Below are 12,455 nucleotides of genomic sequence, written 5' to 3' on the forward strand. Positions count from 1 at the left end.
GAAGTGGATCTTGATCTTTCCCTATTTTTTTAACCTCCACATTTTTGTTCTCCATATTTTGCGCACAACTAAAAGCCACCACAGGTATACAATGTAGATGGATGGATAGTATAGTATTATTACTTATGGACGACGAGTGACGACACAGAGGTAGGTACAGCCGTGGCCTACCTTACTGCTATATATATAATATATACAGAATAATAATAACGGACCTGGTGGACACTGTCAGCAGACTGCTAAACTAGTATGAAGAAAAAAAAGCCACCACAGGTATACAATGTAGATGGATGGATAGTATACTATTATTACTTATGGACGACGAGTGACGACACAGAGGTAGGTACAGCCGTGGCCTACCGTAATGCTATATATATAATATAAACAGAATAATAATAAAGGACCTGGTGGACACTGTCAGCAGACTGCTAAACTAGTATGAAGAAAAAAAAGCCACCACAGGTATACAATGTAGATGGATGGATAGTATACTGTTATTACTTATGGACGACGAGTGACGACACAGAGGTAGGTACAGCCGTGGCCTACCGTACTGCTATATATATAATATATACAGAATAATAATAACGGACCTGGTGGACACTGTCAGCAGACTGCTAAACTAGTATGAAGAAAAAAAAGCCACCACAGGTATACAATGTAGATGGATGGATAGTATAGTATTATTACTTATGGACGACGAGTGACGACACAGAGGTAGGTACAGCCGTGGCCTACCGTACTGCTATATATATAATATATACAGAATAATAATAACGGACCTGGTGGACACTGTCAGCAGACTGCTAAACTAGTATGAAGAAAAAAAGCCACCACAGGTATACAATGTAGATGGATGGATAGTATACTATTATTACTTATGGACGACGAGTGACAACACAGAGGTAGGTACAGCCGTGGCCTACCGTACTGCTATATATATAATATACTGTATAATAAATGGACCTGGTGGACACTGTCAGCAGACTGCTAAACTACTAGTATAAAGAAAAAAAGCCACCACAGGAGTGTTTTTCAGTCAGACAAATGTATACTGGACTGGTGGTCACTGTCAGCAAAACTGTGCACTGTACTCCTGCTATAACTGCTCCCCAGTCCCCACAATTAGGCAGTGTGGGCAGTGCACTCAGCACAAATATATCATGCAGCACACTGAGCACAGATATGGTATGGAGCGTTTTTTTCAGGCAGAGAACGGATTAAACTGGTGGTCACACTCACTACTATCAGCAAAACCCTGCACTGTACTCCTAACAGCTGCTCCCCGTCCCCAATCCTCCCCACAATTATAACAATGTCACTCTTAGTCTTTTCTATTATGACTATAACGGAGAGGACGCCAGCCACGTCCTCTCCCTATCAATCTCAATGCACGTGTGAAAATGGCGGCGACGCGCGGCTGCTTATATAGAATCCGAATCTCGCGAGAATCCGACAGCGGGATGATGACGTTCGGGCGCGCTCGGTTTACCCGAGCCACACGGGAGAATCCGAGCACGGCTCGGACCCGTGTAAAAAGGCTGAAGTTCGAGGGGGTTCGGTTTCCGAGAAACCGAACCCGCTCATCACTAGTACCCACACTGACTACAGGCATAACAGGGGTTTTATCCCGTGTTATTCACAAAAATTACCTCAGGTCAGTTTCAATAAAGTGCAGGAAGCTGCGCGCCATTAAGGGGGCGTGGCTTCTCACTGAGCGGATCCAGCAGCTAACCAACGCCATTTTCTCTCTGCAGATTGTACAAGCAGCATATTGTCATGAACCGATCACTCACCACTGCGGGTTCTGGGTCTGTCCGTTCGCAGTGCTGTGCGGCCGTGTGAGGACGCGACGTGGTCAGCGGCAGAGGTGATGCAGGTTCTGGGAGCTGGGAGTGCAGGGACCGAATGGCCGATGACGCCACTGTGTGTCTGCAATATAGGAGGCGGCCATGTTGGAGACCAAATGAGCACCTGAGAGCACTTGTGAAACACCTGTGGGTAAGTGTTAGCCAATCCCGTGCTGGTGCTACCTTTAAGTAGGCTGGGATAATGTTATTCTGAGCCGGTGCTGTGTGGTATCTACTCTATGCCCTAGCGCTGTGCTTTCTCCGTGATATCCTATGTAGTTCCAGTGGTCCTGATATCGCCTCCGCTCCCAGGGGTCTGCCTGCAGCCTTCACCGCAAGAGATCCACCAACTCCCTGCTGTGCTGTCAGTTAACCGCTCTCCAAGTGGCAACAAGTGGAATCCCCGGAGTCCTGTGTGAGGTTTCTCTGTTCAGTGACTGCCTGCTATAATCACAGTCTGTGGAAGTTTCCACTTCATCCTGGTTCTCGTTCTCTCATCATCCAGTTTGACTCATTCTTCACCATTGTCGTCTGCTGCAGTTTCACAGTGCTTCAAGTGTTATCTTCACAATTTGCAAGTGTTCCATTCACTATTGTAACATTGTTGCTGCAATCAGGGACAATTCTTCACAGCCTTCCAGTTTAACCTTTAAGCTTCAGTACAAGTCTCTACAGTTATTCATTTATATCTACAATATCCAGGTAACACTCCTTACAGTTTGGCACCAGTCATTGCTTCATTTGGACAATTCTTCACATACCTGTTTAAACTCAGTTGTATGAACATTTATTCAATGTATCTATAAGACTGTTCCTGCTTATCATTATACCATTCATTGCAATATTGCAATACGTCAGTATATATATATATATATATATATATATATATGGTGACTAATAATTGTCATTCAACTCCTTACTGGAATTGTTGCCTTTAATAAATATATAAAACTAGGTGCTTCATCGCGCCCTACGGGCGCTCTTCACACCGTCGCAAGGGGCTACGCCCCCTTAACCCTTGCATGCCTTTCTGGGGTTTAATATTTGTATTATATGGAGTATTACCTGCATTCCTTTGTTAGTTGTTAAATATTGCACAATGAAAGGGCGTGCGATGGTGAAGGAGGCGCAGCCCCTTGCGACGGCGTGAACAGCACCTGCAGGGCACGATGTACAGAATGTAGCGGGTGTGGGGGGGACTGCGGATGGTGTCTGTAGATGCTGCGGGTGGAGGGAGGCAGAAGTGGGGGTGGGGCCCGGATGGGGAAGGTTCGGGAGGTGCTGCGCGTGGGGGAGGGGCAGAGGAGTGGGGGATGCAGATGGGGGAGAGGTCCGGAGGCACTGAAGGTGGGGGAGGGGCAGGGGTGCCACGGGTGGGAGAGGGGCAGGTGTGGGGATGTTGTGGATGGATGAAGGGTTCCGGAGGTGCTGTTGGATGGGAAGGGACGGGAGTGCCGGGGGTTGGGTAGGGGACCGCAGGCACCATGGGAAGGGTAGGGGCAGGTACGGGTGTTGCAGCGGATGGGAAAGGAGGTCCGGAGGTGCTGCAGGTGGTGGAGGGGCAGGTGCGGGGGTGCCATTGGTGGGGGAGGGGTGGGTGAGGGGGGGACCACTGATGGAGGAGGGTGTCTGCAGATGCTGCGGGTGGAGGGGAGCAGGTGTTGGGGGAGACATATAAGGGGGGTGAATGGTGGAAGGGGCCTGGAGGTGCTGTGGGTGGTGAAGGGGTGGAGGAGTGGGAGCCACGGGTGGTGTAGGGGGTCTGGAGGCACAGCATGTGGGGGAGGGGTGGAGTGCCGCATGTGGTGGAGGGGAAGATGCGGAGGTGTGGTGCATTGGGGAGAGGTCTGGAGGCGCTGCGTGTACTGTACATGCCATAAAAGGTAGTTGGAGGGTATGCAGTAACAGAGCCAGGACAGGGGTGACAGGGTCAGTACAGGGTTGACGGGGCCAGGACAGGGGTGACGGGGCCAGGACAGGGGTGACGGGGCCAGGACAGAAATTATAGGGACAGGATAAGGGTGACAGGGCCAGGATAAGGGTGAAAGGGCCAGGATAAGGGTGGCAGGGCAAGGCCAGGGGTGACAGGGACATGACAGAACACAGGGCACGGGAGAGATTGGTATTAGGGACAAAACAGTGGTGATAGACAGATGTGTCTTACCGGAGTCACTGCTACTGGCTGCTGCTGTTCCACTCCAACCTGTTGGGATCTGCTGCTGCTGGAGACTTGGCATGGCTGACTCTCTCAGGCTGGAGTCCTGCTTTCTCTGCCAGTCCGCATCCCTCCCCCCCTCCTCAGTCACACACCGCAGACCTCGCGCAGCTGCCGTGCACTGTGGTAAGGTGAGACTGGAAATGACTGGTTAGCCCCCAGGAGATGCTGCGGCTGGAGGGAGGAGGGGGTCATAGCATGCACGTGGCGCGGACCTCACGGCTTCCGGGCACTGTGGTAAGGGGAGACTGGGAGTGACTGGTAAGCTCCCAGGAGACGCTGCAGCTGGAGGGAGGAGTGGGTCAGAGTCTGCAAGCAGCTCGGATTTCTGCAGCGCTACCCGCCAGCTAAAGTGTGTGAATGAGCTGGGCGCACTCCACTGCGGGTGGCAGCGCTGCAGCTAGCGGTGGGGTTGCCGGGGCTGGAGATAACAGAGGCAGTATGGAACCTGCACAGCAGCAGGTGCCCCACTAAACTGCAGCTAAGAAGCGTGGAGTGTGCCAGAAAGTGACGCTCCTCCGCATCAGAGAGGCCCTGCTGAGTATGCCGATGTGGGGGGTCAAGCACACAGTGAGCCGGTGCCGGTCTGTCTGTATGACATACCCCTCACACACCCCCATACCTCCCAAATGTCCCGATTTTCGCGGGACAGTCCCATTTTTTGGGGTCTGTCCCGCTGTCCCAGCCGCGGGTCGCAGTGTCCTGCGGTGGGGGGGGGGCAGTTGGAAAGCTCCTGTACTCGCTGTTCTGCTTAGCAGAGCAGCAGTGAATAGTGGAGACAGAGGGAGAGGGGGCATCAGGGGGTACGGATTACGGGGGGGGGGGGTTCCAGCAGCAGAGCCGGATTAAGGGGGAGGTGGGGGGTGGCCAGGGGATACGTACCGTTGGCCCCACAGTTTTAGGGGACCCCCCGGCTGGAGTAGCTCTGTCCCAGCTCAGAAGCTACCCCCCCCCCGTCCTGCCAGTAACAGCGGCAGCATTGTGCTACAGTCAGCGCACGCTGCTACGTGTAGGCAGGTCTGTGGTGTTGCAGGGAGGCAGCAGTCTCCCTGCTTTCTTCTGCCTGTGTGGGTGTGTAGGGGGGGAGCGACCACCTCCTCTGGATTTAGCCCTAGCTGAGGGGCCAAAATCCCATCAAAAAAATAAAAATAAAAATCGAAATTTGCATAAGGTGGCGTGGCCGCGCGGGGCGCGATTAGGCCACGCCCCCAACCCACAGCAGGCACAGCAATGAGATAGGGCTCCTTTGTCACAAGTGCCCTGGGCCCCCCGGACTCATAATCAGCCCCTGGGAGCATGCCAGCAGCTCACAGAGCGCTGGGCATGCTCCCTCACTGACGAAAACGGGGACCCTCCCGTGAAGTCACGCCCCCTTTTCGCCGAGTGTGTTTCCCTCCTTCTGCCTGGAGAAAGCTCCTGCAGAAAGCTGGGAGGTATGCACCCCTGCCTGTGACATGCCCAATGCCCATGCTATCTGCTTCTGCTCCTAGTCTCCTGTAGAGTTGGCCAGATCTCTGTGACTCATTTTACTAACTCCGCCCACTGTTGTAACTCCGCACAGCGTTAGCAAATGAATCACAAGGTCACAGAATAGGGCTATTATATAGGAGATGGAACTTTCTTCGTCCTCCCTGTTTTCATCATACTCCAGCACCTACACCTTCGGTTGATCCAGGGTTAACGGATTCACAAAAACACTCGTCCCTGACACGTATACAGGGAAGCGCAGCTCCTCCACAAGGACTCTTAGTCTCCTCAGAGGGACAGGGGTTTTTTAGTGAGGGGGTAGCAGTGATAGTATGCTAAGCCCTATTAAGGTGCTAGTATCGCGACCTAGCTAAAAAATTTGCTTTAGCTAAAGGGGCGCTGTGTGGCTGACTCTGACTTCTGTGTCTCTCGTTAGGCCCATATACACGGGAGAGATGTGTGCTGAGCGATACAGGGGAGGACGAGGGCTGCTCATTTCACCCAGAGGAGTGTCTTTCCTCCCCTGGGGACTCACTACCCTGTACTCAGGATAGTGCACATTCTCAGGCTAGTGAGGTAGAACCCCCATGGGTAGCTTCCATTAAAGGGATGATATCTAATATTTCTACAAGATTATCCCATAATGAGAATGAGATGCAGTCCCCATACCAGCGTCTCACCCCTACCCCCCCCCCCCCCATCCCCCATTACAGGAGGTAGATGTGAAGTTTCTTACATGGAAGACTGTTACACTGTTGGCCTTGGCTTCCGCAAGGCATGTGTCTGAACTGGGGACGTTGTCTCACAAAAGCACCTATTTGATTTTTCATGAGGATAGAGCTGAACTCAGAACTCATCAGCAATTTCTTCCTAAGGTGGTGTCTGCATTTCCTATCAACCAACCTATTGTGGTTCCGGTGCTTACTGACACCTCTGCTACCTCAAAGTCCCTGGATGTTGTGAGGGCTTTGAAGATCTACGTGAAGAGGACTGCTCGTCACAGAAAATCTGACTGGCTGTTTGTTTTCTATGATCCCAAGAAAATTGGGTGTCCTACTTCAAAGCAGTCTATTGCTCGCTGGATCAGACTTACTATCCAGCATGCTTATTCTACGTCAGGATTGCCGGTTCCTAAACTACAGGCCCACTCTACTAGGTCGGTGGGTTCTTCCTGGGCGGCTGCCCGGGGTGTCTCGGCTTTACAGCTCTGCCGAGCAGCTACTTAGTCGGGTTCGAACACGTTTGCTAAGTTCTACAGTTTCGATACCTTGGCCTCTGAGGACCTTCAGTTTGGTCAATCAGTTCTGCAGGAACGTCAGCACTCTCCCACCCGGTTTGGGAGCTTTGGTACATCCCCATGGTACTAATGTGGACCCCAGTATCCTCTAGGACGTAAGAGAAAATAGGATATTAATAACCTACCGGTAAATCCTTTTCTCGTAGTCCGTAGAGGATACTTGGCGCCCGCCCAGTGCTTAGTTCTTCCTGCACTGTTACTTGGTTAAGTAATATTGTAGGTTCAGCTGTTGCTATTCCTGTTCAGTTTTGGTTATCGTGGCTTTCCTCTTGTTTGTGTATGCTGGTTCAAATCTCACCTCTGTTCCATCCTTCCTCAGGATATGTCTGTCTCCTCGGGCACAGTTTCTAGACTGAGTCTGGTAGGAGGGGCATAGAGGGAGGAGACAGTGCACACTATTGATCTCTTAAAGTGCCCAAGGCTCCTAGTGGACCCGTCTATTCCCCATGTTACTAATGTGGACTCAAGTATCCTCTACGGACTACGAGAAAAGGATTTAGCGGTAGGTAATTCAAATTCTATTTTTGTACTTTATTCAGCAGATGTTAAGTATCTGGAACACAGAGACCTTGTAAAGTGGAGAAGATTTTTCTTGAAATACCTATAGACCCAGTTGTTCGCTATATTGTCAGTAAATATTGTCTCTGAATTATAGTTACGGGTCTCATGATGTTTCAGCTCTTTCCTGTTGCTGTAGGCAACTCACACACATATATATAATGACTTCAGTGCTCTATGGACTGTAATATAAAGCATGACACCTAGTGTCCACAATGAGGTACTGCACCCTACATTTTGTACCTGTTCCTCTTTGTGCAGTGAGAATGAGTACATCAAAGCTGTGTATGAGCTGTCCCACCTGGTGGAATACAGGTCCCGCTGTTACCCCTACCATAATTCTCTCATCTTCTACCTGAGCCCACATGGAGCGCGCTTTCGGAGAGCGCTGAAAATTGTGCATGAGCACACGTGTGAGTATCAGTATATTATTTTTCACTTACGCCAAGACAGTCTACTTAAAGGCTAGAGGAGATAGTAGTGCCATCAACGGATAATGAGATTGTGGGAGGTGAGGTTGTGCGGGAGGGAGGGAAGATGATCAGCTCAGTCTTGGACATGTGAAGTGTAAGAAAGCGCTGGGACATCCAGGAAGAGATATCAGAGAGACAGTTGGAGATACGGGTGGGGAGAGCAGGGGAGAGGTCAGGGGAGGAAAGGTAGATTTGAGTGTCATCAGTATAGAGGCGATATTGGAACTTAAATGAACTAATGAGTTCACCTAAAGAGGACGTATAGAGAGAGAAAAGGATAGGACCAAGAACAGGACACAAGCAGTTAGTGGAAGTGAGGCGGAGGTGGAGTCATTAGAGGAGACAAAGAAGGAACGATCAGAAAGGTAGGAGGACAGCCAGGAGAGGGCAGTATCACGCAGACCAAGAGAGTGAAGGATTTGCAGAGGGAGAGGGTGGTCCACAGTGTCAAAAGCAGCAGAGAGATCAAGAAGAATAAGCAGAGAGTTGTGGCCCTTAGATTTGGCTGCATGAAGGTCATTCCAGACTTCTGTGAGGGCAGTTTCAGTGGAGTGCAGAGGATGGAAACCAGACTGGAAAGGGTCCAGCAGTGAGTGTGAGGAAAGAAAGGCAGTGAGGCGATTATAGGAGAGAGAAGTGAGTCGAACAGGGAGGATAGGGATGAGGTGTCTATAGCCTTAATGTTACGCATAGTGATGGTAGCCTTAGGAGGGAGAGATGGGGAAGCGGAGAGAGATAAGTGATAGAGAGTAGGTGGTTGTCAGAGAGGGGAAAGGGGAATTGGAGAAACCAGAAATATCACAGCGGTGAGTGAAAATCAGATCCAGTGATCTCCTTTCACATGGGAGGGTGAGGAGGTCCACTGGGAAGTGAAGAGTTGAGGCTAAGGAGTCTAGAGGCAGGTGATTTTGTGGGGTTATCAATAAGGATGTTGAAATCACCTAGGATAATGGAGGGAATGTCAGAAGTGAGGAAGCCAAGAAGCAAAGTTGTCAAGGAATTTGGAGGAAATGCCAGGGGGGGTGGTAAATGACAGCAACTGGAAGATTAGTAGGTTGGAAGAGGTGTATAGCATGGACCTCAAATGTAGAGAATGTAAGAGATGGTTCTGAAAGTATAAGTTGGTATGTGTAGCTAGAGGGTAAAACAACACCACCATGGCGACCCCCCAGGTCGGGGGGGGGGGGGTGAGGATGTGCTGGCTAAATTATGCCCCCAATATTCTGATTTGGGGTGATTGGAGGGAGGGCATATGGTCAGCAGTGGGTGGCACTTGTCTTGATTGTGCTTATTAAATGGTAAATAAGAAAATGTTTCCATTATAGCTAATGTAATAAAACAGAGAAAAGAAGCGCTGAAGCAGGTGACTGAGCTGGAGAAGGTGAAGCAGAGGAGACATTTGGATTTTCTGGACATCCTATTATATGCCAAGGTACTGAGTGTCCTGCTATTACCTTCCCTGACCCCCGCACTATTACAGCGGGGTACTTTCTCACTTCTCGGTCCTTAGGCCAATGGGGGAGATTCAGTTATCACACACTAATACAATGTAGATCATCTGGAAGTAAAGTACATAACTTGTTTTTGTCCACACCCCAGTTTTATTTTTCATTTTGTGATGTTATGTGATTAATTAGAGCAGTAGTTTCCACGCTCGGTCCTCAAGGGCCCCTAACAGTCCAAGTTTTCCAGGTCACCCAGCTGTGTATCACCAACTGTCACATTTTAAAAATCCACCTGGAAACCCTGGCCTGTTAGTAGCCCTTGAGGACTGAGTTTGAGAACCACTGAATTGGACACAACGCACTGGCATGTGCTGCAGCCACACTTGCGGTAGTGCTGGACTCACAGATTTTTGTTGCTGTCCCAAGATAAGACAGGCTGCAAAGGGGGCGAGTTGCGGGGGTGAGTTGCGGTCCGTTCCACATCATTACAAGAGCAACTGACCTCCCTCGCATTTCATTGAATTGACCCGTTACAGTGTGAAGTCTTATTTTTGGCATAATTCAGGTCTTTAATTCACAATGATAACATATTCTACAAAACTGACTCTGCTTGCGGTGTGCATTTACATCACATTTGCCACGCTAACATTAAACCTCACACGTCAGATGCTTCCACGCGCCACTCAAGCACACTTATCTTATGAAATAAAGACACCACAACTGTAGTTGGCGTGAAAGGGGTCAGCTTTTATTTTCTGACTGAGAGGGAGGCCTATTAAATACTAAAATTAAAATGCAGACTTCCCTCTCTAACTAAAAGGTGGCGGGGAGAAGAACGGTTAAACATAATAAACGTAACATGGGTGAGCAACATTCTAATACATAAAAACAAGCAATAAAAAACATATGTGTGAGGGAGCCTCCTGCCCCAGATGTTCCGGGATCGGCCTCCTGCCTCCATCCCAGACATCGAAAATCAAAAATCCAAGGACAGTGGTCGACCTTCTGCCACTACCCCTGTCCACCAACGGTTGCAGGGACGGAGGTACGCTCCGCCCCTACGGGATAAAAAATTGGGCCACCGGCCCCGCCATCCACATATGTTTTATACTAATTATATGGACCCACTTGTCAAAATGATGCCCGTAAACTAATTCTAAAAGATATAAAATTACCTACCAAACTGACTAACTGTGAACTCATCATTAAATCTAAGTAACCGTTCAGAAAAACCGGCCAACTGCCAGGTTACCAACCTGCCACCGCCACCGAACTAAAAAACCCACACAACAAAACAGAAAAACTAACTAAAGAGACCTAAGAACGCACAAAAGAAAAAACCCAAATGGACTATCAAAAGGAAAAAACAATCTAAAGGGACCTAAGAATGTGAATAATGTCCTCCAGGAAGATCAGCATGCCAGCCGGCGACAAATGCACCCCGTCAGACCGGTATTGTGTCGGATCACGGTAGGAAATACCACCGTGCGGCACGACCAGCCCGCCATGCTGGAGGACAGCACGACCAACGACCGAATTGACCCGCCTCCGAACCAGGTCAATCGCCCCGGGGTTAAAGGCTCCGCGCCAAGACCGCCGGGGAACGATGTCTGACCAGAGGATGAGGCAAAACGGCCAGTCAGCCATGAGTTCCAGTAGCTGACGCCTGATCTCGAGGCGAATGTCGAGCCCAGTGCGGCGTACCAGATCATTGCCACCCAGATGCAAGACCAAAATCAGGGGGTACCCAAATCGGCCAACTGCCGCCCGAAGCCAGTCCCGCAGGCCATCCCAGCGGAGGCCTCTACGCCCCAACCAGCGCACGGCCTGCAGCTCCGGAAACCGGGCGGTGTCGCAGGCCAGAGCCGACACGGACAGCCAATAGATGTAGGAATGGCCGACAAACCATATAAAGTTCGGATCTAACCGCCGTCCTGCAAAAGAAGGGTGTAACGAAGGTTAAGAAACTAAATAAATAAGGTATGTAAATGGAAAACCTGACTGCTTCCCTAACGGGGAGGGAGTGGGGGGGGGGGGGAGGAGGAGGGGTCGCCCAATTTGACTTGAGGCAAAAACGAAACTTCGTTAGCCGGCAAAAGCCGAAATTAAAACCAACGATAAAACAAAAATTACTCAAGGCCCCCGCAATCACAAAATGCGACTGCAATGAGCGGCTAGTCCTCAAAGGGGCGCAGTGGGAGGAAAAGGCCTGATATAGCGTCTGACTGCACCAGACCTCCACCTACCCAGTGCCCGGACTTTGACCTCGGACCAACCCGCCGCAGCGGCAGCTGAAGCAGCGCCGATGCGGAAAGAGTGAGTCCCATAGTCGGCCGGAGATAGACCCAGGTACAAAATACAACGCCCCAAAACCGACCGGAATTGATATATGGTCAACGTTGAGCCGTCGCTATGGACGAGCCACCCGGTGGGCGTTGGAGGCCGTATGGACGAATATGCCCGGGCCGCGGAAACTGGACAAATGCCCCGCGCACGAGCCGGATCCATTCGAACCCACTGCCCCCTGCCGGCTACGTGAGTCTTGGAGCGCTGAATACTGCACCATAAACCGTCGGGGCGGACGACGACGTGGGCCTCCAGCATGGGCGAGACAGAAGCCCGAGAGACGGACACCAGCTCACCCACCCTGAACGCACCGTGGAAGGCCATAGTAAAGGCCGCCCGGAAGAGGCGAACCTCGTATCCCGAAAAGCAAATGCTCTGTAGGGATCCCAAAATCCGCCTCAGCAAAGCACCGGTGATCGGCTGGCGAGTATCCGGGAGGGGCGGAGTTGCCCGAGCCCAACCCTTCAACACCCGCCGGAGGAAAAAGGACTTCGTAAAATCCGCTTCCCCCCGCAGCTGCAGAAAGTAAGATATACCTGCCAGAACCCTGTTAACAGACGCCCGCGAAATCCCGTCGGAGTACAGAACCCAGATGTAGTCTAAAAGTAAATCATGAGAGGTCTTACCACACTGGCCTCTCTCCAGGAGGAAGCGACACCGCCGCTTCCAGGCGGCCCGATAGGCCGCAAAAGTTGCAGGGGCCAATGACCTGTGGGCTAACGCCTCCAATCCGGGTGGATGACCTGCCACACAGAAGCAGGACATAATTCCCCATGGAGGAGAGCTGCAGGAGCCAAGCGCCTA

General features: G+C 50.8%; 1 protein-coding gene across 2 annotated transcripts in view; it reads left to right on the forward strand.

The window, feature by feature from the left end:
- The window catches only part of LOC134957215 (cytochrome P450 4B1-like), a 243,114-nt gene that overhangs the window by 98,728 nt on the left and 131,931 nt on the right, over positions 1-12,455 (forward strand). For both annotated transcript variants that reach the window (XM_063938917.1, XM_063938918.1), the window contains 2 exons: positions 7,649-7,800; positions 9,186-9,292. In XM_063938917.1, coding sequence (XP_063794987.1) covers positions 7,649-7,800; positions 9,186-9,292 — 259 coding nt within the window. The remainder of the gene's footprint in view (positions 1-7,648; positions 7,801-9,185; positions 9,293-12,455) is intronic.

This window comes from Pseudophryne corroboree, chromosome 9, assembly GCF_028390025.1.
Source record: "Pseudophryne corroboree isolate aPseCor3 chromosome 9, aPseCor3.hap2, whole genome shotgun sequence".
Classification (NCBI taxonomy): domain Eukaryota; kingdom Metazoa; phylum Chordata; class Amphibia; order Anura; family Myobatrachidae; genus Pseudophryne; species Pseudophryne corroboree.